The sequence below is a fragment of the Gymnogyps californianus genome, chromosome 3 (genome assembly GCF_018139145.2).
Source record: "Gymnogyps californianus isolate 813 chromosome 3, ASM1813914v2, whole genome shotgun sequence".
NCBI classification, from domain to species: domain Eukaryota; kingdom Metazoa; phylum Chordata; class Aves; order Accipitriformes; family Cathartidae; genus Gymnogyps; species Gymnogyps californianus.
The window spans coordinates 6,472,917-6,500,697 of NC_059473.1; the positions used below are offsets into that span (position 1 = coordinate 6,472,917).

General features: G+C 42.5%; 1 protein-coding gene across 1 annotated transcript; it reads left to right on the top strand.

The window, feature by feature from the left end:
- Positions 1-10,286: 10,286 nt before the first annotated feature.
- Positions 10,287-22,577, top strand: ANKEF1 (ankyrin repeat and EF-hand domain containing 1). The gene is made up of 9 exons (XM_050894796.1): positions 10,287-10,632; positions 11,087-11,286; positions 12,780-12,929; positions 13,682-13,805; positions 14,700-15,522; positions 18,370-18,596; positions 19,883-20,064; positions 21,260-21,403; positions 22,452-22,577. Exons 1-9 carry the CDS (start codon positions 10,287-10,289, stop codon positions 22,575-22,577), a joined length of 2,322 nt encoding a protein of 773 aa, XP_050750753.1.
- Positions 22,578-27,781: the final 5,204 nt, after the last annotated feature.

Genomic DNA, 27,781 nt, shown 5'->3' on the forward strand with positions numbered 1-27,781 from the left:
AAGAGTATAAAGAAGAGCAAAAAAGTTAAGCTAAATCAGTTCAGTAAGTTGTGCATTGATCTGAGTGATATTAATAGCTTCATACAGCGTCATCAAAAAAGACACAGAGCGGAGCCCATGAAATACACACGTAACACAAGGAGTAGCAGAGTAGTACTTCCAGCATAGTTTCTAGGTGGTTGTGCTGCTGCGTGAAACAAAGATCATCTCCAGAAGTTCATTGTTCCTTTCAGAAGGAGACTATTCCCCTAACTCGAGAGGGCGCAGTTTGAGAAACACCCCCATGACAACTCCCCAGCCCGGGCCACAGGCTGTTCCAGCAGGTAGAAGAACTGTACCTCTGTGATCGCGGTCAGTGTTGCTGTGGGCATCACCACCAGTTACACACACCCCCCCTGAGCAGCTGCAGCAGCACTTCACTCCCACCCCAGTGTTATGGATGGGCTAGGCAGAGAGTTTTATTGACACTTAGCAATATTAATACCCTGATTTGATCTCATCCTCCCTCAGTGTAACTCACAGCTAGCCGAAACAGTCCAGACAACCTTCAGAATTAGCCAAATGTGTAAGTTTGTGTCATTCTCCCAAGCTGGCAAATCTGAACAAGGAGATTTTGGGTGTAATGCACCATGCAGCACATTTTTTGCAGTAGCATCAGAATCCAGAGAGATGAGTAACAGGAATAATTACTTGCGCAGTAAAAGGCTTAAGTAAAAACCATGCAATCCCCAAGCACACCTTCCAGCTGAAGTCAGGCTATCATCTAGCCCAGCTCCCACTGATGTCAGCAGGACTCTAGTGCCAACCAGCACAAGAGTCCTTATGGTGCACAGCCTCCTTCCAGAGGTTGGCTGTGGGACCTTTGTAGCATCCTTGTGCTTTTACATCAACAGATAAAAACCACCACAATACAAAGACAGCAAGTGATACTGAGGATGACAGCTATATTATTCCACTTGTTCCGTACAGGGACTGTGCAGTCCTGTCAGTCTGGCACCTTCTGCTAGCACCAAACAAAACTTCACAGCCTTTATATTTCAAACACTTTGAAGGAGCTATTCAGCAGTGAAATCTTTTCATGTGTAATTAGACCATTTTGGAGCTGTAAAGTGAGCATATTGGTAATGGGGGCTTTACGTATCATGATGAAGCACGTATGTTATAGGAGCAATTGAGGTTAATGTTTAAGAGTGTGTAAAACAAGGGGAAAACATACATCCTCCTCAGTAATAAATGTTCTTTGGAATAGTCCTGGTTAGGATATGATTTACTACTGGTTATTTCATTATCAGATGCTGACACGGTGGGCAAAACCTATCTGCTATGGGCTCCACAGATTGCATTCATCCAGGAAATCATGAAGCCAGTGGAGCACCTCTGGGATTGTCCCAGGAGCAGACATTGCTCCTTCCTGACTGTGAGCTGCTAGAGATGTCCCTGTGTGGGAGGGGAGGGTGTATGCTTAGAGCATCCAGGACAGAGCAGCCTCAAGGCCACCCTAATTTATACCACGTCAAACCTCTGGACAGCACTGCCCTCAGATGAAGACTCAGGTGGTGCACAGACACCCTGGTCGGTACCAAACCATGCGACAACTGTCTCTCGATTTGTGCTGTCACGTGTTTCCCAGGTTCGGCTCCAGGAGCTGTAATCTCCAGCTACAAGGCTCTAGGGTATGTTCAAAGCCCTGGACAGTTTACACCTTTCTTTCCTTAGTGCAGTCAGTTACATTTTTAACACCACCATCCCACTTGTATTCCTGCATTAGCTTGGCACTCCTCCAAAACTGAGCTGTCAGCCAAAAAGAGCCCAACAGCTTGAGGCTTCAGACCTTGGAATAATTTTCTCTGGTGAGTTTTATTTATCTCTGAAGACAGGGAATACTGTAAGTTTCTCTAACAGGATCTTGATCCTATTTATTTTGGAGTTGCTGCAGTACCCTTATACCAGAGCAGCAACCAGCAAGGCAGAGATGCTCTGCTCTTGAAGACACAGTGCTTTGAAACATCCAGTATGATGCTCAGCTGTTGAAAAAGGATGTTTTGCATCTTGAATCATGAGTCCTCATTATCACTCTCAAAAAGCTCACAGAATGATGATCACTGTGAGATAATAAATCAAGCATAAAAATCTAAGTATCCCGCCCAAACACACATGCACTTATACACACATCCACACTTGGGGTGAAATACCAAGTACCCACACTTGTTATGGTCTGGTTCCAGAGTTTCCACAATTTCCAGAGTCAAGTCATGCAGGTGTTTCAGATGGGATCTTCACTTATTTTCATATTAGACTAAATTTCAAAATACATGTGCTAGCTTTTCTAATGTGCACTTAATGTGTGCTACGCTACAAAGTGAAAAAAGGAGAATTCACCTGGGCCTTAGGCCAAGACACATGTGCCTCTTTGTATGTGGCAATAGCAAAAGCAAAAAATCTTAAATATTACACAAGACAGGCAGGGAAACATCTTCTGCTGTGCCATGTCTGCAGCATCTATTTAGTGTGACCATGGAGAAAGAAGAGAAGGGCATGCACAATATATTTTCCAAAGAGGAAAGCAATCAGCCAAAGCAGAACAGTGCAAGACTAATAATCCAGCCAACTCACACTACAGAGTGCTAGCATGAAATAGCTACTGTACAAATGACAGTCCTTGCAGGGAAAATAATGAAATGCTTTACGCTAAAATGATGTTATCTGTTGCTGTGACTCACCACACAGTCCCACGCCTTGCATCACCCGCCTTTCCATGCTGTCGGACATGCATCCAGCTGTGCATCACCACTTCCCTGGCAAAAGATATTTCATGTCAAAAAACAACTTAGCCCTTGAACTTTCTAATGCTAGAGGTGTTTTGCAAATAATTCAACAGCCAGTCTTGGCTAGGTACAAGACAAACAGTCTCACTGCAGCAGCCAGCCATCATCCCATACACGATTACTGAGCCCAGCAGGAGCACCAATGGCCAGTTTGCAGCACTCGGAGGCTGAAATTAGACACTAAAGGAAATGGACAGAAAAGAGGCACAGAGAGCTTGGGAAGTCCCAGTGTTAGTGGCGTTTGCCTTCTAGAATGACATGCTTCAACTCACTTAAACAGTGTTGAGCGTTTTCCTCCATTTGTTGGCGCTAACGTGTTTTTTTTCTGTTAATAAATAGGTTTCTCCTTCCAGTCAGGTCTATGAGCAATTGTGTTTCAATTCAAGTCTAACATGCCTGAGTTATATTATAGTGTTACATAAACCCTCTGGGGATGGCTATGAAGTTGGGTTATACACAGATCTTGTAATTCCATTTTTGTGGCCAGCGATTCTAGTAAAATTTAGAGGTGAAACAACTATACTGCACTGCTTTCCATGGGAGGGAAAGGAGGTTTGGCAAGAAAGTAAGTCAACAGTAAGAAAAAGTCGAAGGCCATAACTCCTTCCCCGCGGCACCACAGAAGATAAGGACACTCAATACTTTTTCCCCCACGAAGGCAAGAGGCAACACGGGGAAGTCGGCGCACCCAGCGTTGCCGACACAGCCCTGTGACCCTCGGCACAGGCCAGGCTCCTGCACCCACTCAAGGGATGGCTATACCAAACCCGACGGCCGCTCTCTTCCTCCCCACCGACGCTCATCATCAACCTCCGCCCGTAAACCCGCGGCCTGGCCGTGTGCCCCGTCTCACCCCGCCATTCAGAGAGGGGCAAGGCGCTCGTCCGTACCTAACACCCCGCCGCTTCCCAGCCCGGCCGGGGCGCTGAGGGGAGCTGCCGCCTCACGGCTCTCTCCCCTCCCAACCGCCGGCCGCGCGACGCCGTTGCCAGGGCAGGCGCGCGGCAGCGCCTCGTTGCCAAGGAGGCGGCGGGCGGCAATGGCGGGAGCGGCGCGGGCCGGCGGGGCGACGCGGCGCTGAGGCGGGGAGGGTCCGGCCGCTGCCGCCGGGCTCTCGGGGGCCCGTGGTTCTTCAGGTGAGTGCCCGGTGAGGGGCGCGCCGGGGCTGCGGCCTGGCGGGCCCGGGACCGGTCGGCGGCCAGGGTAGGCAGCCGCAGGCCGCCGCCGCTGGGCCTGGTGGTGCGAGGGAGGCCGGGTGAGGTGAGGCGAGGCGAGGCGAGGCGGGACGCTGCCTCCCCCAGCTGCTTACGAGGGGTTGGGGTAGAGCCGGCGAGGTTGTGAAAGCGGAATCCAGCCTCTCAGCGCGCCTGGGCAAGAACCGCAAGTGTACGGCACTGCGTGGGATGCAGGCCCACCTAAGGGCCGGGGGGGGGGGGGGGGGGGGGGGGGGGGGGGGTACAGCAGGAGCGGCACCACAGAGCTGCTGTGCTTTAGATTTCTAAAAGAAATACTCCACGCTAGACATCAGCGCCTCCCTTATGCCTGGCGCCTCTCTGAGAGGAGGGTGGACCGGAAGTTACCTCAGTTTGTCTTTCTGCATGGTCAGACAAGCAAGTCCTTACCACATAAGTACAGTGTGGGTCAACGCCAGCTCTTCAACATATTCCCTTTCCAGCAGTTTCTCTCCCGTTAAAGGCAGTCTCCTCTACAGGCCACCCACTCCTCTAAGTCACAACCCAAGAAAAATCAACTAACACCAGATTTATCCCTTACCTGGCTTCTCCAGGGCCCTCAGCGCTTCAGGCTCTGAGGGAGTGGTTGCTCACCCTGTTCCTTGCTCCTGGGTGCAACAGCACCTTATCACCAACTCCCCAGCAGACCAGCGGCTTGCAGGGAGCCTGAGCTCTCCTCCTAGCTGAGGAGCAACCTCCTTTCAGCCCCTGTCCCCAGCAGGTGTTGCTCATACACCTGATTGCCAGGTGCTGGCTGGCCCTGAGGGCTGCCTGCTGCTGGCCACTTGGCCTCTATTACATTCCAGTTTGGATGAACGCTAAAGTGACTGGAAGCTGCAAGGCAAACTGAAGACAAAAGAATGCACATCTTTTGATTTAATCCAGCCATAACCTCGGGACTGTCTTTACACTGGTGAGGACTGGGCCCAGTTTCCCAGAGGGCTGTATTGGGCTAGACATCTCAACATGAGATTGAAACCTGCTCAGTTCATAGAAGGGCAGTCAGGAAGTGCCAGGGAAGTGACCATCACTCAGCACTAAGTTATGCCTCAGCCCAAGGCAAAGCATTTCTTGAGAATTAACACCAAGAAGGGCTCAAAGAGAAAACCCAGCATTATAGGCTATTCATTATACTGGAATTCAGTTTTAGGAGGATTTTGCTGCATCACTCCTATTAAACACTACTTTCAGCCAAAAATCCGGTGCAATTATTTGTATAAAGCTGTAAATATAGTGTGGCACTGTTACCATATTGGTTTCTTTTATACCAGCATATAGGGCTCATGCTTATCTCTATGGCCAGCATGCAAATGGATTAAATTTAGAAAGTGCTAAGCTATTTTCTCTCACTAAAGATAAAACACATGGAAATTTTGTTTACTGGTTTGTGAATAGTGATAATTAAAGGGACATTTTCAACTTGAAATGTGGAAACTGAAAAACGTTGGAAACTTTAAAAAAGGAGTCACAAGTGCTTCCAGCAGCAGTCAGGCACCAGGCTTCGACAGAGAGTTAGTGAGAGCGCTGGCCACCAGACCTTCCCTCTCTATCACAGCTTGGAAAGCTTTGTGAGAAAACAAGAATCTGATTAAAATTATTTTATTAATACTAGGTGTACCGGGAAAAGGATTAATCTGAATTTGAAATGAGTTCATGTGCTCAACCAAAATGATGATAGAAGCTGGCTCAATGAAGGTAGTGATTCTGTTGATGTTTGTCAACAGATAAAATTGTTGCTAAGCAGATGTTAGAAGCTTGGGATTTATGATTATAGCATGACTGTCTCAAAGCCACGTTAACAATACCTCATTTTCCATTAAAAGATCTGTTACAGGTTAAGTGATAAAAACTCTATGAAGTAGGTATTGTTGGTAGTATTTACTTAACGAAAATTTGCAGGATTCTGTAGTTATATTTTTATTATAGAAGCCTGTTTCACTTGCTTGTAACTTTACCTGACTCTGGGTAGAGTTTTCTATCCCACCTGTCTTACTTTGATTCTGTTACTGTAGAAACTTCTAATAAAACTTGATCCAGTCACTTTCAAGAAATACTGCAAAGAAATATTAACTGTCACAGTTAAAATGTTACAGTTGTTTTCATGTAAATTGTTGGTTCTTAATGCTTTGAAGCAAAGACTTTAAACTCGGTAGGATCTCACTGGTGGTTGAACTGAGATAACAACATACTTCACCATTGTGATAAAAATAATTTCACTTATGTTTACGGAAATAATTTTGTTATGGTGTGTGAAGCGTTAAAAGAATACCATGATAAGCACCTCAAAGGCACCAGAAAAAAACTGATCAGGCTGAATTGGGGCTAAAATTGTAATGGAGTGTAATACATTACCCTGTGAGCAAAAAGGAAAGTGCGCAGTAAGTGTAAGGTGTGCTGTCAATCTCATGTCCTGCATGATGCAAAGGTTGTAGGGAGTAAGTAATACCTAATCATGTAGTTAAAACGATCATTGGACATATATACAGGGACATTGCAAGAATATTGTGTGGTTTGGTGTTTTTCAGCCTTATTCTTTGGTGTCTGACACATACAGCACACGTCTGCCTTTCCCACCAGTGCTGCTGATTCTCCCGTTGCCTCTCAAAGCCGCTGCTGTTCCTGCGACAGCCTGTGCCACTTGCGCTCCTGCCCCTTTGCTGTGCCGCTGCTGTGGACGCTGGCAGGAACAGGAACATCAGTGATGGCAGGTGTTTACTTACAACTAGTAGTTGCTTGGGTGTGTAAGATGCACTTTAGGTTCAGACTCGCTTTGCAAGTGTGTCGTCTTACCCGCTGGAAAACACGGCATTCTGGGACGTGCTTATTCTGGATGCTTGTACTTCAGAGACTGAGTGTAATGTTTGTGCAAGAGGTAGCACTAGCACTGTTCTGAATCTCAAGTATGATCCATAAAATAAATCCAAATCCAAATCCATATGCATTGAATGTTATATCCATTTGTGCCTTCATCAAGTGTTACTAACAGATCTTTACCAACTGCAATGCTGCTCGTGTTCTGTAGCATTATTAACCTATTTCCATGGAGAATGTCGTTTCTTCAGTGTTTGCAGCTTCAGGGGGGAGAAAGAAGGGAAGACAAGGCAAGTTTTGATCCTAAATGAGTTCCTCAAAAAATGCTGTGTAAAATCCAGGTGCAAATAATGAATAACAGTGGGAAGAAAGGATCCAGTTTTTGGAAGTAAACCCAAGTTCCTTACTGCTGCAGGGTGGTAGGAAACGGAACAAGAGTATGAGAGAACATTTAAGCTTGTCAGCTCCATCTAAGTATCTTTAAAAACATTTCTTTTGCTGAAGTTCAGTGGTGTAAGTACTGTAAGAGCCTTCCCTGCAGTACCTTCTTGCTGCTCCTCGCCACAGCCCCTGCGGAGTTTACACCACTTCTTTCCCTGCGCTCAGAAGCCAGGAAAAACTTCCTGTATTGAGGACGTGCTCAGACATCACTTCCTAACATTTCAGGCTCTAAAAGCTAGACTCCACAGGGGACTCTAGTTTTCGCCTCTATCAGGGCATTACCCAGAAATAGTCTGTCGTGGTTTAAACCCAGCTGGTAACTAAGCACCACGCAGCCGCTCGCTCACTCCCCCCAACCAGTGGGATGGGGGAGAGAATTGAAAAAAAGTAAAACTCGTGGGTGGAGATAAAGGCAGTTTAATAGGACAGAAAGGAAGAAAATAATAGTAATAATAATAATAATAATAAACCAATTAGAATATACAAAACAAGTGATGCACAATGCAATTGCTCACCACTCGCCAACCAATGCCCAGTTAGTTCCTGGGCAGCGATCCACCCCTCCCGGCCAACTCCCCCCAGTTTATATACTGGGCATGATGTCATATGGTATGGAATACCTTTGGCCAGTTTGGGTCAGCTGTCCTGGCAGTGTCCCCTCCCAGCTTCTTGTGCCCCTCCAGCCTTCTTGCTGGCTGGGCATGAGAAGCTGAAAAATCCTTGACTTAGTATAAACACTACTTAGCAACAACTAAAAATATCAGTGTGTTATCAACATTGTTTTCCTACTAAATCCAAAACCTAACACTATACCAGCTACTAGGAAGAAAATTAACTCTATCCCAGCCGAAACCACCACATAGCCTTATTTCTCAACTCTAAAGTTTAGGACTAGAGTGCTGCTGTAATTGTAACCCCTGTCAGTAGAAAAAAAATCTCTGCATTTATTCCCTTTCACAGGACAATGTGCCACAAGAAGCACAACATGGTAGGGATGAGAATAAACAAGCCACAAGTGACAGATTTAAGTTATTGCTACTTAATGATTTAATCATGCAATGTAAGAATATACTTTGTCTATGATCAGAATGAGGGCTGTGTAAGACCAACACAGAAAAGAATTTAGCATTTAAGCAATGTCATATTTAAATGGAGAAAGCCCCCAAACTCTGGGAGCAGCTGACCTATTCTGATCAGATTTCATTGCGAAGAGAAAGTCTTTGCATTTTAGTGCCCACTTAAACACTTCTGCAAGTGAGCAGCTTCTAAGAATAATGCCATTCAAATAAAACATGGTATAGAGCTGGTCAAAACTGTTACAAGGACAAGCAGTTTTTCTAGCAAAAATGAACATTTTACAATATTTTTGCAACGCTCCATAGGCTAGAAAGGGCAGCTTTTAAGTGGCTCCAGGCATTGTATGGCCCTTCCCTACCTTTTCCTTACTCGTCTCCTGAAAGACCTCTGCTATTTTAACTCTGTTACAGGGGAGGAGCGATCAGCTGCAGTCAGATGTGTCAGATGGTGTAATGGGGTTGTTTTGCACATAGCGCTTGACTCAGGGCTGCAGGTATCTTTAGGCAGCACGGCCAGATGCACAGCGAAAGTGCTAAGTAGCTTGTTTAGCAGGGGAAAACACAAGAGGGACAGTTCTCAGAAATCTCTCAACAGTAAACTTGACCCCTGTCTCTGTTGTTCCAAAAATAGGCTGGCCACAGAACTTCAAAAGAAGTGAAAGACGGTAGTTACAGAAACGACAACTGGCATGTTGTACCTGTGGTACAAAAATTACCGCTCTCTATCCATTCCCAACATGATTAGCCTTCATTCACTTTTTTTCTACTTTTCCTGCAGTTTTCTCTCAGGCTTCCTTTCCAGAACGGGAGGTTTTGCCTCAAAAAGTCTGTTGGAATTGTGCATCCTTCTGCATCTCTCTCTTAAAACTCACCTTTTCTTGGACATCCAGAAAGCACCCAGCAGTAGCCAGGCAGATTGCTGAGTTGTCCCATTTACAGGCTATATTGCTAATAAAAAAACCCCACAAAAGCCAAGTATGCCCTAACAGGACGCTGTTCCTTCACATTTTTTTGTTGCATGTCTTGTAAGCGCACTGTCGTTTTTGGAGGACAGGCTGACCCAAGGCTTGCTGAAGCTGATAGGAAGCTTCCCATCCGCTTAAGCTGGCTTCAGAAATGGTCCTTATAATGTCTGACCCTTGCTTGGCCCTCCAGCCACAAGTGCTGAGACTAGCTAAAAGAGGCTAAAAAGCCTGAAAAAAAAAATCAGAATTGAGGCAAATGGAAAGCTGGTTTCCTGCGTTGCACTTTTCTCAAGAAGCACGTGTTGCATCACCTAGGGGAACCTTTTTCCAGGCCAGTGCCCCAATGTCTGCATCTTTTTTTCCCCAGGGGTTTTGCTGCAGAGAAATGCAGTTTACTCTTCTATGTACATAGCCCAGCAGGAAGTTCATGCGTCAGCTACCAAAAAAAAGAAGGTGCTCAGGTACTGATGAGTTGGTGCTAATATCAATTTTATGTTTCAGCAAGTGCAGAGGACACTGTGACTTGTGATTTTTTTTTTTCCCTTTGAAGTACTAAAATGGCAGATGATCAGCCTCCCCTTAGGCTTCCAATTATAACAGTTCCTTGAATGGAAAGCAGTTACCTTACAGTTTCTTAACTTAATTTTCATCTTGAATGAGACTTCTTCAGAGCAGTTTGAAGACTAGAAAGAACAATTTTGCAAGGTGCTACATGTGTTTATATAGTCTCTATGTATGCTGTATATACTAAATGAGAAATTCATTCAAAGCTTAGTGCTCTGTCAAGTTAAAGTGGATATTTTCATGCCTTGAACACAGTTTGATTCCTGTTCTTACTGGCATGTAATTATAATCTCATCTCTGAGTTTACATGTTTTCTTCTCTCCCCATGCAGAAATTACTTCCTTGCAAGAAGCTATTTTTTCTTATTCCAAGATGTTACCGGTAGATAACAGACTTGTAAACTTACAGATCTACAAACTTCTTCAGTGCGTTCACCAGAAAGACAAGAAGCAAATAGAAAAGCTGGTCCAGAATGGATTCCCAAATCTCATTAATTTCACAGAGCCTATGGAAGGATATAGTGCCCTTCATTTGGCCTGCATTAAAAATGACACCGACATGTGCAGCTTCTTGCTGGAACAGGGTGCTCATCCAGATGTCCAGGACAAAATGGGACGTACTTCAGCAATGAAGGCAGCTGAGCTAGGCCATGAGTTGGTTTTGGATTTATTAGCAAAAGCTAAAGCAGACATGACTGCTGTGGATAATGAAGGGAAAGGTAAGTAAAAGGAAACCTTATCAGACCAGAACTACCATAAAATGACCCCTTACTGTGTTACACACTTGCTACGTATGTTGTGTCCAATCTGTAGAGACGAACCGTGGTTGAGGGTAATCCTTACAGCTCAACAGAAGCTATTGGCCGTAAGAGCTTTGATGAAAATGAAAATAATTCCCCCTGAGCAGTCTAGGGCTTTAAATCATAGGTCCCTCAGTACGTAGCTGAAAGATAACTTGTGACTGAGAATCATGTTCCTCCCATATTAAATTCTGGTTTACTCCCCAAGTTCAAAGGCCCTAAACTAGAAGTCTTTTTTGCATGTATATACCCTAAGAGAATTTAATGGGTCTCTGTTGAAGGAGTTTTTCCGTTCAACTGTGAAGCTTACAGCCTAAGTAACCTTTCTAATAATTTAGTATTGCACCATAATCCCTGCTGGTTTTATTTGCAGGTGTTTTGTTTTACTGCATTTTACCTACAAGGCGGCACTACCATTGCATGCAGATTGCCTTGGATTATGGTGCAGATGTTAACAACTGTACTACTGATGGGAAGCCTGTATTTCTACAAGCCTGTGAGCAAGCTCATGATATTAAAGAAATATGTCTGAATTTCTTGGAAAGAGGAGCAAATCCCAATGCAAGAAACCCAGTATGAATATTTCTGTAATTAAGAACATATATACAGGAGTATAGAATAGTTACCAGACGACTAGAGTATATGACCTTAAACCCTCACATTAAAATAATAAAGCAGTGACAAGTGCTTAACTCTGTGGCCATGCCTATTCCCTTCTTCTGTATCACCCTTTTTGGCAGGAGCAGGGATTTAAGTCTTCTGCTTGAACCACGTATCCTGATTTAGATTTTTGTAGATTAGATTGCAAATATTTTACAAAAACAAAATGTAACTGGGCCAGCTCTTAGGAGTTGCAGGTCGCTGTACTTCAGTGGAGCAATGCTGATTTGTACTTTGCCTGGATGCGCGCTAAGGTTTTCAGGGTTGAAATAATGTACACTAAAACGTGAGTCCAGCATGAAAAATCTGATGGGGAATCAAGGCAGGGACGAGAGATAAGAAACTCTTTTCTCTCTTTTGTACATCTTAGTAATTTGTTTGTTTACTTCCTTAATTTAACAAAGTCCTGAAGGACTGAAGCTCTGTGCTGTTGATCAAGTCAAGGAGCTCAAGCTTTCCCTTAAAGCTACCCATGGCTTTTGCTTTGATCCTAGTTTTGCAGTATGCTTCCTAGCTTGTAGCTATAGCAAAACCAATGTTTGGACATCCTTATCCCATCCTGTCTTGCAACGTGTCTGCTTCATGCACTCAGCGTACCTGCAATATGAGAAACCTGCATTTTTTTTTGTAATATGATGGGCACATACCTGGTCACATAATGGGAATGGTTTGCTAGGCCCAGAGAAAGACAGATATCGGGGAAGAACGTATGGTTCAGTGGAACATGTCCACGGCTCGCTGCTCTCTTTACCCCTCTGTAGAGTGGGAAGTCAGATATTCTAAGTGTTGGTGTGGGCCAACATGTTAATAAGCAGGCGATCCCTAATCCAACATGCGCTCTGTTCTTGGGAAGGTCACCAGATCTACCAAAGTCAGCCATTATAAAGAAAATAGGTACTGCTAATCACAAACATACACTATTATCTAGAAAAAGACAGCACTAATATATTAGAATGTGAACTTTTCCTCTCAGACAGAACAATAGTGAAATTCCCCAGTTGCTCTGCCTTCCCCGTAGCACTCCTCCAGCCATAGCTCCTTATGATCTTTCATGATAGCGGTGGTATTTTGTGTTAAATTTTGTAAACATGCATGAGAGCATGCACACAGAATAAAGAATTCCTTAATTAAGGAACTGATTTTCATGGGGACTATTCAAGGGACTCAGGTTACTACTATACTTGAGTCGCTGGGATTTGACTACACATATTTTAGCAGCATTATGACTAGATTCTTAAAGTTTACCTACAAGTGTCTTTGAAACTATTAGACTTGTCTCCTGTTTTTGGTAATACCTAAAAAGGAGACCTTCAGTTTTATGCCACCTTGTAACAGTCAGATCATATTGTTCCAACCTGAATTAGCATACAAAACAAATTTCGAATTGTTTTCTTGCTACCTTGCAGGCTACAGGTCGCACAGCCTTAATGGAAGCAGCAAGAGAAGGTGTTCTCGAGCTGGTGCGTGATCTACTTGAGAGAGGAGTCGATGTTAACCTGTTTGACCTTGAAAGACACAGCGCTGCACATTTCGCAGCCAAAGGTGGCTTTTTTGAGGTATCGTCATTCGTGGTGTTAAAGCATTGCTGCAAAGCCAAACCTGGGGGGATTTTTTTGTTGTTGTTGGGGTGGTTTGTTTTTTTGGGGGGGTGAGGGAGTGTTTTCTGTTTTTTTTTAATTTTGAGTCCAGCATCTCAGCTGAGCAAAGCATAATAATCAGCAGTCAAGAACAGCTTCTTTTTAAGTATCAAAGGGAATCCAGCAGTGATAGAATCTCTCTCATAATTGCAGAGCCTTTTTTGCCAAGGTACGTCTGAGTGTGTGTGCTAGTGTGGCTGTCTGGTGTGAACAGCTCCATTGGAGAGCTTGCTTCTCTCAACGTGTAGCCTGTTGCAGCTGTGTAACATGGATGAAAAATTGCCCTTATAAGAAGGGCAGATGCAAACAGCTGCAGGTAGGCACTTTCTTCCTTATTGCCCGTATCATCTTCAAAGTATATAAAATTACGCAGTTTTGATTGTGCATGCAATGTCGGAGTTACTTTAAGACAGTGGCCTGCAGTAGGCTGGCAGGAGTGAAGATTGTCCTTGATGTCTACAGCTGAACAAGGTTTCTGTTTCCTGAGTTAAGTAAGCACAGTACTATAGAAAACTTGAACATTATGTGCACATTGATCAGCTAGGCGTGGGAGAGAAGTTCACTATGTAAACTGGGAATATATGATATTGCATTTATTTGTAAATCATTCTCACACTTGCCATCTTAAGAAACAGACAAGAGTTTTGGTGGTACTGTCTTTGTTTTTCTAGATTCTGAGGATTATTTCAGCTTATAATGGAGACTTGGGCCTGATTGCTATGAACGGTAACACACCACTTCATTACGCTGCGGAGGGAGGATTTGCAAATTGCTGCAAGTTTATAGGACAAAGAGGTAGACTAAAAATAAGTTACTTTGCAACTATCATGTATATTCTATTTCTGTGCTAAAGGAAAGATTTCATTTGGGCATCGATGAAGGATTTGACTCTCGGGTATCATGTGGCAAACGTAATTCTCATTAAGAAGTGCCTAACAGGCTATTATGACTTATTTCTACTCATGTGGCTGAGATAAAACATTTCTCAAAGAAAGCAGGAGAAACATCATGGATTTGTATAACTTAGAATTGGACGGTATTAAGTGGTTCTGGTTTTAGTTGTTTTGAGATGTATTGCATTGAAACTTCCAATAGAAAATTAATTTTTGGTTTGCTGATCATTTTGAAAAAAGATCTCTGTGTAGTCATGGGGAAAACTTCATGCCCATGGGTATTGAAGCATACCCAAAGCAGCTGTGATCATTTTCTAACTTAATCAGATGATCACAGCACTTCAAGCTTTGATTCAAGAGGACCATGCAAAATCCCACGTTCTGTTTTTGTGATTCAAACATTTAACTAGTGATCCATCACCAAATTGCAAGGTTGGGCTATAGAACATTGAGTGATATTTTAATCTTAGTTTGTTTCTTCTTAACCTTGCTCACCACTAAGTTAAAATGTAAAGTTTCCACTGAACTTCTGCATTTCTATACATATTTATGAACGGACAGATAAGTAGAGTATGGGTTGCCCAATGAATCTCCCTTTGGGAAACAAATACGGACATGTGGCTGACCTTCCAGTCTGGGATCAATGATGTGGTTCCATCTACTATTGCTATTTATAGTTAAGACAGTGTAAGATTGCAGACCTGTGGCAATTTGTTGCATGTATACTACAAGTCTCTTATATTACATAATTAGGAATTCCACTGCATTATCAGTGAAATTGTGTCCGTATTTTTAGGCTGTGATCCTACATGGACAAACTTGTTAAGAAAGACCCCAAGAGCCGTTGCCAAGGAAGGCGGTTTTAAAGCAGCAGCAGCAGAATTGCGTAAAATTGAAAATACTTTTATAAAACAGTCCAAGCCTGAGGCTAAGGAGGACAACCCCTGCTGGGCATTGAGGCTATACGACTGGTCCTTAGAGCACCAGGCTGCCCTCCGCAAGGCGTTTGAGGCCGTCGACCAAGGAGATGGGACGGTAGCTAAAGATGATTTTATATCAGTTATTCAGAAGCAGTGTGCCTTTGTGGACCTCGAACAAATACAAACTATTGCTGAAATGCATGAAGGATCTCACCCTGAGGGAATCAACACTGAAGAATTTTTAAAAGGCTCTAAATACCTGCAGAAAAGCTGTCTTATAACATCCTTTGGACCCAAAGGGAAGAAGGGGAAGAAAGGGAAGAAACGAAGAGGCAAAAGAGGCATCGCCATCCCCGTGCCGATTTGTGTTATTCCAAAGAGCGCATGTCCGCGTAGGGAAGATGGCTTCCCCGTGTACATGGTTGAGGCTATTCAGAACATTGCTGATAGCTACCATTTTAACCGAGACCACCCATCTGCCCATCCCGTGCACGATGACCGTGCCTGGTATATAGATGAGCCAAGGAAAATGTACATGAATATTAACTACCTTGTCAGAGCAGGAGACATTCTGTCTCTAGAGAAAGCATTTGAGGAGGGTGTGCCAGTAGACATAAAAGATAAATATTACAAAACACCTTTGATGGCTGCATGTGCAAGTGGGAACATAGATGTTGTGCAGTATCTTCTGGAAAAGGGGTAAGATAATTTCAGAGAGTTTTTTAAAATTGTTATTTTAGAAAGGCTTTCAAAAGCCAGTAAACATTTGGATGCAACAGACTATGGTTTGTTTTTTATTTACATAACGTTTAATATTAAAGTTAGTTCCATAAGTTCCTGAGTTACCAAGGGTTAGTTTATTATTTTTCACATTTTTAGTGACAGGGAAATAGAAAGACCCAAGAGGTAAGTTCCTCAGGTCTGAAATTTTTGGTGTCTGGGCTGCTGACAGTTTGGTCAGATGCAGAGTGCCTACAAATCCAGTCTATAGGAACTGCAGTTAGTTCATACCCACCTCTCAGACAGTGCATCCTCAAAACTGAGCTGTCAAAAGCAGATAAATGATTTTGGGGAAATTTGGCTCAAGTGACTTGCCTGAAATCATCAAGGCAACCCTGGACTTCCCTGTTCCACATGCCAGGGCCTTTGCATGCAAATGTTTTAAGGGGATAAGCCTTATAATCACTTTCCTTTGCAGCCTCAGCAGGCTGAGGCAGCAGGATTTACACCAGAAGCGCGTGCTGCTATTTAGTCTGTTCCTCACTTTAGAAGTGCTTCAGCAGTTTTGTAGCCTACAGACACACTTGTGAAAAATCTCAATGACAGCTTAAAAATGAAACCAATTTAAGAAAGATTCAGACATACTTGCGTAATAGCATAATCTCTTCTTTTTTATTGTCAGACTGCTGTAGTCCTACAGTCATTCACGTAAAAGCTTAAATGAACATTTTTCAAAGATACTTACATTAGCTTTGTTCTCTACCTATAGCTAGAATTCATTTTAACATTCATTTCTCAGAATAAGTGGCTGTAGTCATTGCTCCAGTTCCTGCAAAGACTTAACAGCACATGGATCTTTACACATCCTGGTAATTACACTGACATTGCTGGAGCATGTGGAAAGTTGTGTAAATGTGTATATTCAGGTCTTCCAAAGATGAGGGTGCAAAAGTTAGCAAAGTAATCTAGCAAATTAATCTCCACTGCTTTCATCAAACCTCACTAGACAGCACTGGAGTCACATCTCATCATAATTAACAGTTAGACCTGGAAATGTAATAACTTAGTTTAAAAAAATAGTACCAATTTTGAGATTTTTAAATTGACAGAAATCAGAAAATGGAGAGGAAAGTTTTCAGTACAGTGTTTAGCTTTGCATCTTTCAACAGCGTGGACTTTCAGATACTTCCAGTTCGGCATGGGAGTTCAAATACTTTTTACAGTGTAACCTTTTCAGTACGGTATCACAAATCCATGTTGAACAGACAACAAAACATTTATCCAGAGCTATAGAAAATGCTGAGGTTTAAACATAAATTGGTGGTATCTACTTTCTGTCTTGTTCCAGAAAGACTCAGAAGTAAATTAAATTTGGGCTAAAGGCAAATTCAATGCTTGATCGGGAGAAAATGCTGAAGAATTTTTAAGTCAGTGCTGTGTTGTCCCTGTTCCCTTCGATCGGTTTGTTTCTGATAGAATGAAGTTAGCAAAAAGGATTCAGGGGCAGACAGAGTATCAGTCCAGGCATGGAGGTTGGGTTGAGAGAGAAAGTGGAATAACTGGAACCGCTTATTTTAATGAGAAATATGAAGGAAATGAAAACTGCATACAAATAAACCATAACGGCTAAGCAACTGAAAGATAACAAAGGTAAAACTGGTAAGTCAGGGGAATTTACTGTGGTAAGATCTCACCAAAGGTAGAATTCTGAAAAAGATTAAAAATTTAAACAAAAGAAGAACAGATGAATCTGTTCTTTCGATCTAGAGTTAAATATTAACCATCTGACCTGAGGAGCAAAAAGCTATCCCTGGAAGCAGCTGCCTTCATAATTTTTCTTGCTTCTCCTTCCCTCCATGTTTTTTGGGAAGACATCAGCTCTTTGTGCCTAGAATAAATGGGACAGCGACCCTAATTCAGTTCAGGACATCTAGCCTGTCTTAAATACAATGCAAAGTAAATCACTCCGCTTGAGTACTGGGGAATCCCCTCATGAGGTTTGGACCCCTTCTGAACCCGCGCATGGCACACGTGGGAGATCACAGATCCAGGCATGGTCATGGACTGTGCTTTCTTCAAAGATATGGGGGAACCATATTTCTTCCCTTTTAACACCTTTAAGGGGCTCTAGCGGCTCTTGTTCCCCAAGCTTTGCTTTTGTATGACCCAAGGCAGCCAGTTGCTAAAGGGCTGATAATGCTTTTCCCCTCAGCTTCATCTGAAGGCAGCATATTGCCAATATCTCCCCCAAACTAGCCCTTGCATCCTCCAGAACATGCCGGTTTTAACCTGGGAGCAGAAACAGATCTAGTCCAGTGGCACAGTGGCTGAAAAAGTTTTAAATCCTCAGATTTTCTGAGATAGACCTTCTCCAACTCACTTGGAAATAGGAGAGTACGCAATTTTGCCATGTGTTTTAGAGCACCTGTTCTTGGCCCAGAAGCATTCTTTTTTCAATTCCTTATTCTGCTTTTTGCCATTCTCAGTGAAACTGGAGCACAAACACTAGCAGCGTTTCACAGGACTAAGCTGTTTGAATGCCTGTTTTTCTCTGTACCTGTGAAAACCTCCATGTAGAGGACACTGTGTTGGCTTAGAGGGGGATATGATCACCACCCAGGCACACTCTTACAATTAATATTCCATGACAAGCTATATATCAGATACTAAAATGGTTTCAGAGTAGCAGTAGCAATATGAAAATATTCATTTACATTGAATATGCCATTGCAGTGGGCCGTTAACATTGATTGTACTCAGAGCTGTGGATGTTACTGTATCTAGTAGCTAGCTTCATCCGCCACAACTTCTCTTATTCTTTTGTAGGGCTGATGTAAACGCAACAGACAATTTCATGTGGACTCCTCTCCATCACGCTTGCTATAACGGACACCTAGATATTGCTGAACTGATAGTGAAGGCTGGAGCAGCAGTGGATGCACCTGCAATAGGCAATGCAACCCCACTAATGAGAGCCATTGAGATCTGCAGGTTGGATATAGTCTGTTTTTTAATCAGTGAGGGTGCTGACATCCAAACGACAAACAGCAATGGTAAGTATCAATGTCTCCCCAAAAGGCCTGTTTCCTTCTGTGCATACATGTTTTATTAAAAAACCTAAGTTCTTGGCACACTTTGAGCAGTGTTCTGAATTTATGATTGCTATCAGGATCGGGATGAGGGTAAGAGTTAGGTTCAGTTAGTTTTCTGCAGTATGGAGTCACTATTCTAAGTAGTCAGCTTTCCTGGGTTTTATGCATCTAGAAAATAAAGCAACATGATTAATTACATGATTAAGGAGGCTATTGCTCCTCACAGGATATATACAGTGTTATAAATGGCTTTAATGAAAAAAATTCTAGCTAGTTATTAATATTATTTGATGGAAAATCAGATTTTAGTTGTGGCCAGTGTGTACACTGACACCCATTTAAATCACTTATTTTTATGCACAGGCAGCACTGGTTAAAAAGATTTCTTGCTGCTTAGCATGTAAATATTACTCCCTGAGAAAAAAAATACTTAACAGAAAAACAAATCTGAACTGATACTGAAGTGTTACCTCCTCACAGCAGATCCCTTATTCAGTATTATTTCCTCTATTTTTGGAGTAATTTAAACAGTTAACGTTTATCCCATTTTAAGCCCTTGTTCTAACATAGGAAGCAATATTGCCATATCATGAGACTTGCCTTCCCAAAATGCCTTATAGGTGAAACCATTCTTGTAGAAGGGATGTGTATTCTCCATTTCTGTTACCATGTGAAATTCCAGTTCACACGGCATTTAGTCTCGCAACTACTTTACAGCCACAGGGTCTCATCTCATAAGATCCAGGAGAGTTTTTCCTTTCTTAGGCACTGAAGGTGTTCAGCACTATTTAAACCACGGGGCTTTCCCTTGACTGCTTGCCAGCCGTAGAGCAAGCACTGGAAGAGGAAGATACCTACAATAACTTGGTCTACATTCCTAACCTTGTACTATGCTAGCCATCTCCTAGTGCTAAATGCTCTCAGCTCTCAAAGACCACAATTGCAACGTGCAGGACCAGTATATGAAGCTGCAAATGTCAGGACATTAAGAGCAAAGCAACCACTCCAAGAATTCCTGCAATATTTGGTTTCAAAGCTCGTTTCTGCAAGCCCTTATTTCTGCAAGCAGTGCTGATGACTGCCCGTCCTCACGCCAATGTCAGGCACGCTGCTGGCGCACTGAATGGTTAATAAAATAGAGGCCTAATTAAATTCAGTTGACTGTAGTGTCATTATCCAGTTGCAATAACAAGTGCCAAGGTTCATTTTCATGGTTTATACAGGTAGTTGTTTTTTTTTAAATACAGGAAAGAATGCTCTTGATATTGCTAAAGTATTTGCAGATTCTAGAATGATTGATCTGCTCCAAAATAAACTGGAAAATTTGCCAAAAGTACCAGAAAAAAAAGAAGCAGAGAAAGAAAAAGTTGTGAAGCCCAAGTCACCTTCTACACTGATGCCTGTAGAGGTACAAGCTGTGAAAAAAGAGGTATGAGAGATGGTAACAAAGGATTGATTTGCTAATAGTTAGTAGAGGGCTTCTTTCTTTCATTTATTTGCCACTGATGTCTCTCTAAAGCTATAAGTCAGGCAGTTTTGTTAAAGTGAGTATTTTCAGAAGCCAGTACTAATACTTGTTCATTGGTTGAAATTTTGGCTTGTTAATTAAATGAACTTCATGTCTTCCCCAGTCCCACTTAAGAATTATGTCCTATATCACTGACAGGCCACAGAAAAACATTTCCTCTTCTTCTCCCCCTCCTCCTGAAGTTTATGATCATCCAGCTCTGATGTTGTAAATACTGAACATCTGGTAACTGTCATTTCTTAAAGGGAGCACCTGTTACTTCACAGAATAAGACTATGGCCCTTCAAATTAGTAGAAAGGTCTTTTTATTCTGCTAATCCAACTCATTGAGGTGATATCAGGCTTGCTGACTTCTCATTTCCCAGCTTGTCTCACATCCTTCCTCTTCTACTGTTGGCCTTCGTGTTTCTCAAATCCCACGCTGATGTTTGGCTGTTGTACTTCTGAATGCCTTTCCTGCGCTCTCCCCCCGGGAGCCTTGAGTACCTTACCATTGCTCTAGTTCCCAAGCTGACATCAGTCTCTGCGACCACATCCTGGTTGTCTTATTGGGGATGAGATCTTCCTGATTTACCAGTGGTTCTTGTTAGTCAGACCCAGGATGCTATTTAGAGAGAAAATGCAATTGTATCTGCATTGCTGGAAGTGTCCTTCAGCAGTCCTGCCCTGGACGGTGTAGTAAATGTGTCTCAGTAGCCAAATGTTGGTTTCCCCCTTTCAAAAATGTTTGGAAAGTCAGGGATAGTGTACGACTTTCATAGGCAGGAGGACGACAACCTTAAGTGCTTATTTATTCATCACCCGGCACAACATGGGATCACCAGTGGTCCTAGGTGATTGTCTTGTGAGTCTTAAAGAGCAGTTAATGTTTTAGTGTCCAAGAAGAAGAGTCATCCTCTACCTTTTAAAAGGTTTCCACTCACAATTTTTGGTTATAAAAAAACCCCACCAGCTTTAATAAAAACAGATTGTGAATGGATTAAGAAGAATACACCCACGGTAAATAGATAGCAAAAGAAGTATCAGAAGATGCAGGATGTGTGCCTTGCTTCCGAATGCGATGTATTTGTATAACTGATAACTTCTTCTCTTTCAGCCTTCACAGATATCTCTGCCAGTTGTAGAAAAATCCATTCTTGAAAAGACAACGCATTCCCTTAAGGACAGTGTTATTTATCTGAACTCTTTGATAACCAGTGGTGCTACCAAGAAAGATGACATTGCATTCAAACCCAGAAAAGTACGTACAGTAGCAAAACGTGAGCACAGTTTCACGTTAATTTAAAGGTAGACATTGCTGTAGATCAAAATCCAGAACAGTCTGATGAAATGACTTCACAATTCGACTGGCTTATAGATGATGTGACACAGGCTAGAGAGATTGCCACAAAACAACAGTAAACTAATGAGTTCAGGTATGTGTGTATATGTATTATATACATACACATATTTATATAAAACAAATTATCATGGAAATCAAGCTCTTATCAGGTTTTAAAATAGGATTAAAGTGGACCTGCAGTAAAATCCAAATGCAACTACGTTCATGGTATGGATTTTTACATTCCTACACTTAAAGGATAGGAATCCTTGTGCATGGGACCAGCACCAACTTCCAACTTGCCCTCTCAATTAGTTATCACATGATTACTTATGTCAGTGACAGTTACTGAACTAAATGGATCACAGTACACTAAATATTTACTTCCTAGAGTTAGAATACTGGAAATATAATTTTTGTATCAGGGACTTGTTAATACTCATTCACAAATAACCAAGAAACAGAAAAAGATGATCACAAAGAAGTAATTTTTTAAAATATTTTTTTTTCTCCTTGAAAAGGAAAAGAATACCATTGCTGACTGAAAAGTTTTGTTTGGAGTTTGTTTACCGTTTCCTTAACCCTGATTTGTGCTAGTTTCTGCAATGGTCTCGGGGGAGTAAGGCCACATTGCCAGTGACTCTACAGCTAATTATTATTTTCTACTCTGAGGATCTTGGGCCTGAGTCAGTCCTTCTAAACAATTAGCTTTGGAACTTCTTTCCCACGTTATCCCTAATCTGAGCCCATGGCATGTTTAGATCGGAAGTGACAACAAGAGAATGCTCTGCTTATACATACACAAACTGTTGTGGTATCTTCCGCTGGGAGGCTGCACTAGTTTTCTTCTATGTCTCAGGATGGAAAGGAGTGCTAGAACATGGCTCTATTTGGCTAACAGTATCTTCTTAATGCTTCAGCTGCAGAAGTCATGTCCAAATTAACTACAAATACCTTTATTTTGTAGATGTGGGCCCCTGAAGCCGCAACAGAGGAGCTGGTAAGAAAGCAAGAATTGCTCCATGAACGCTTTACTCTTGATGGCCACGCAGAAAGCTTCACGACCCCCTTTAATAGAAAAGTTACAGAATAAGCACACCAGCTGGAAGAAGCTACTTCAGCACATATTTTGAGGGGACAAAGATCAAAAAGGCTACTCCTCTGTAAGGAAGGAATCATGCAGTGCTCGTAAATGTATCATCTCAGTTATGATAAAAAAAATCGTAGCAAGTTTTTCCTCTGTAGATTACATTGCTTACACACAATCTTTTGTTAAAAGCTTAGTCTGGAAAAAGGTTTATCTTCACGTGATTCTAAGTCTTGGAGCTGGCTCAGCGTACTTCATGGAATGGCCGCTGTTGTGACACACACATGTCCTTTGTCTTTGTAAAGGTATGGCTTTATGAAGCTATTTTTCACCCCAAGATAAAACTCCTTCCTGGCAGATGTAAGTGTTACCCTTTCTACTAAAAGGGTATTAAATATAAAGATACGAAGATTCGTGTGTTACGACCAGGCTGGGTCCTAAGATGAGTTCTGCTGAGGGACTCGGCGCCTCTTGAATTCTGTTGAGTATGCAAAATAGTTGGCAGCACAAAAGTGAGCCCAATTTGGAGCTTCAAAAAGGCAGCAACAGGTGATAAGTTTTGGGTAAGCACAGGCTGGAAATACTGGGAATGTTTAGCTTAGAAAAGAAGTGGGAGGGAATGCCATAAAATATATCTAAAGAAGCAAAAAGTGTGGAGAAATGAACTGAAACCTCCTATATATTCTTTCACGGGATACAAGAACATTCAGACTACAGAAAAAAGAGAAAGCAGCACACAGATGTTAAATACTCTACAACATGCAAATAGCCTGTGGAACCCTCTAGCCCAATTATCCTTGGAAACTTAAAAAAAAAAATATTTACATAGATCGTGAGAAGAGTCTAGTTAGCTAATGCATAAGGAATAAAATCCCTTGTATTTCAGGACCTCAGCTAATTACTATTGGCACATGATAGAGAAAGTTTCCTAGCAATGCAGTTCACTCCCCAATTGTCCACTGTGGTGATATGTGCGTCCGTTAGGAGAGAAGATGACACTGGCCTAGACAAACACTAAATTAAATCAGCTTCTGGTTTGATAGTACCCATTCTGTAGCATTTTTTTTTATGTTGTGAGACTTGAAGAGCTGTCTGGCTCAAGAGTACAGCTACTATTGAAAATTTGTTTTCAAACGTACCTTCTTTTTTCAACTGCAAGTCTTGAACTCCAGAATCTGAGCTTCAAACTGGGTTCTTTCCTTCTGGTTCATCATTTCTTGTAATAAGGACCAAGTTTTACCCTTGTTGATGTGTGTGATATAGCATTTCCATGCCTGGATTTGCCTAGGTCTGAAGAGAGCAGAGTGGAAGATTGTTGGGGGAAGCCTGCACGGTCACGTTCTTAAAGACACCACCACTGCCTGCATGATGCTGCATGCAGTGATCCCTTTTTAACTCTAGCTGCACATCCAAATGTAAATGTGATATTTAGTAGATAACCAAGACAAATGCAAAGCAAGTAGATATATCTAGTGAGATACTATTTTCCAATACCATTACTGAACATATTATTTGTATGAATGTGGTTGTGCACGAGTAGTTTATGACAAGTTGCTTACATCGAGAAAATATGCTGATGTGTCTAGCATTTTAATAGTTCCGTATAAAGAAAGACTTTACAGACAAGTGAGACACCATTTCAATATCAGCTGTCTTGGAATTCTTCATGTCAGCATATCATTTGCCTGTCAGCATAAAACTTCTGCTGGCTGCAGATGATTGTAAATAACAAAAGTAATAGTGTTAAAGTTAGTCGTAGAAGGCGGTGCAGGCAAGGAGCAGGGTGACCATGAACAGTTGTAAGTAAAACTGCATCTCTGAAAGAAGGAGAGGCATGGGGTCAATTTGCTGAACAGTAGCCATCAAAATAAAAATCAAGCAGCACGGTCAGAAACTCCTAACTCATCCTGGAAGGTAAAACTGCACTTCTTCTGGCAGAGTTATGTCACGGAGATTAGCTAGGAGAGTTCTCTGCTGTTAGAGCCAGTTGCTCAGCTCTCCTCTCTGGAAGTACCATGGAGTACTCCTCACTTGGGTAACTACTGCCGCATTTAAGATATGGACCGTTTTCTGCCGGCTGTGTTGATTAGGGTAACTGTAAGTGAATTGACAAGAACTTGAATGCAAAGGGAACAAGCTAACGTGGCCAGTAGAAGGGGCTGTCTCCTGCATCAGTTTGGATCACATTGTAGAATTAGGCTTGTTGGCGGGTAGCCTCTGAAAAGGTTTTTCGGAAAAGAGTGCGCTGAGAGGGGACCGTTTTCTGTTCCCATAGGAAATCCTTATGAGCATCATCCGTGTGCTTTTTCATCCCAGCCAGAATGGGCTGCAGACTCTCGCAGTCTTCACATGTTGTCCCACAAAAAGAGAGGGGGAAGAGTTGTGCCTCAGCTGTATGCAACGTGATGGCTGACTAGAAAGAAATATTTGTGCTCCTTTAACCTACTGGCTTCTGCGTAGCTCCCTGGTCTTCTCCGTAGCAGGCTGCCCAAAGAGTCGGCAGACTTGTCTCACAAGCTGCCACCCCATCTCTCATCCAGCCCTCAGCCTGCGACTGGCTTTCTGCCGGAGCACAGCGCAAAATGACAGAAGAGGCGAGACAAAGTGTCAGCACACACAACACAAGGTTAGCCGCTCAATTGCATGCAGTTGTGAAGACAGCTCATTTTGTGCAAGAGAAGAAACATTTACCAAACATACATGAGGGACATTATACATGACTATCTGTCCCAGGGATTTCTGTCCCCACCCCCAATTGTTTTCTCAGGCTAGCTTGGTTAGTGCTTTTTGCTGCTCTTATGGGGCTATAGTAGTGTTTAGGGCTTTCCAAGTCTGTCTCAGCATCAAGATCTTATCAACTGAGTGGCCTCAGGGCTGTCTGTTGAGGGTATCAAACAATAAATGGTGTCACTATTGTATGCCTGAGCCTTCCCTACAGGTCCTTTTAAAGAGGGAAAGGCAGCGATATTTGTATGTTTATTTACGTATTGAAAAAATAACTACCTTGTGACATTTTCAGAGAATTGAGTATAATAAGCACCTAACACTGACTTTAATGATGTTTTGATATCTAACACCCAATCAAAAAATCCAGTGCTCAGAAAATGTTTTTACATTAATAGTCAATTCATTCAGGTCCCAGTGGCATAGAGGCAGATACCAGAGCAAACTGAGGGGTTTGATGGAGTCAAGAAGCACCTTTCAAGACTGTCCTCCTCAAGTGTGGTGATGAGTATGTGTTTAGAGACTCCCCCGTTGTATACCAGAAGTGGAGTAGAAGAGTCTGTTGCATGAAGCAGCGATAGCAGTGTAGGAAGTTTTTAGGGATGTGAAAGCAGATGTCACAAGGGGAGTCAAGGGATAAAGCTCAGAGCTAAATGAACAGCAGAAGGAAGGGTATTGAGTAAAGAGCTGGGAGCAAGCTGTGAGGGAGGAAAGAGACTGTGCTAATGGACTGGTCATGGAAAAGCTGAGTGATGATTTGGTGGATGGTGTTAAAGTGTACCAAGTGATAATCAGAGAGAGAGACCTCTGTAATAGAGCGCAAAGCACCGCTCTCCCAAGTGAGAGTGCCTTCTGGAAGGCTGAATAAGTTGCATGTCAGAAAACGTACTGAGAACAAGGAAATTTGCAGGTGGGAGTTCAAACAGATTATGACTGTGACTCAATCTCTTGAGACAGGTAGCACAAGTGAAAAATAAATCAAATGGAGAAACCAATGCAGAAAAATTAAGCAGAGGGCAGCAGACTGAAAGGGAAAAAAAAAAAAAAACCTCTGCACATCTACACGACCTAAGACTAGATGAGTTGTATACTAGTTTTGGTTCACAATCAGGCTGTAATCTAACCTTAGTCACCCTTTGTGATTTGCCTTAGTCCTGGTTTCAGCTGGGATAGAGTCAATTTTCTTCCTAGTAGCTGGTACAGTGCTGTGTTTTGGATTTAGTGTGAGAATAATGTTGATAACACACTGATGTTTTAGTTGTTGCTAAGTAGCGCTTATCCCAAGCTAAGGACTTTTCAGTTTCCCATGCTCTGCCAGCAAGCAGGTGCGCAAGAAGCTGGGAGGGAGCAGAGCCAGGACAGCTGACCCAAACTAGCCAAAGGGATATTCCATACCATGGAACATCATGCCCAGTATATAAACTGGGGGGAGCTGGCTGAGAGGGGCAGATCGCTGCTGGGGTGTCGGTCAGCGGGTGGTGAGCAATTGCATTGTGCATCACTTGTCTTTTCTTGGGTTTTATTTCTTTTTTTATTTCTTTTTTTTTTGTGTTATATTCCTTTTCATTACTATTATTATATTTTACTTTAGTTATTAAACCATTCTCATCTCAACGCATGAGTTTTACTTCTTTTTTTTTTTGATTCTCCTCCCCATCCCACCAGGAGGGGGGAGGAGTGAGGGAGCAGCTGTATGATGCTTAGTTGCTGGCTGGGGTTAAACCGCGACAGCCTTTAAAGTTCAAGACACTTGTGAACTCTTCAATATTGTTTCAAACTAATGCGAGTACCTCAGGCTAGCTGCTGCTGCCACCCACAAGCGCTTCACGTACCACTCCATTGCAGAACATAGGCCATTACATTTCTCATCCCTACATTTCCAACATGTGCTATTTTAAGTTCGCTTGCAAAACATATGAAATTAGTTAGGGCTGGGTATTGCTGTTGTAGATACCATTGGCACACATTTATGTGCTCAAAACTCAGTTCTTTAACTCTGGAGTATTTTTCAAAGGCTCCTCATTATGTAGGAAGCCCCAGAGCTGAATAACAGACTCTAAATTCATCAGATACTACAGGACGTGATAGTAACCGTGCACCAAGAGACATTTGATGGAGAAGACCTCAGTGAATGATCGACTCCTTCGGGCCTATCTTGAACTGATTTTCTTTTTTGTTTTAAGAAAACCCTCACCATTGTGCTCCTTTCTTCTCACATAGGAGGACAGCTGGATTCACACACACCTAACTCCCCATTTCATCCATGCCCCCACCCCAGCAACCCACACATTTCGCCCCAAAATGCAAACGTGCACAATGTGTCCCTTTGTGCAGTTCCTCTGTCTCTGAGACTTCTCTAAGCCCCTATAGAGTTTCACCAGCTTGCCTCTGCTATCACTGTTAATCTAGGAGGAAGACATGGTCAGAGTTACCTTATGCTAAGCAAAAAGTACACCAAATCATCACTTCGATATGATGACAGCTTC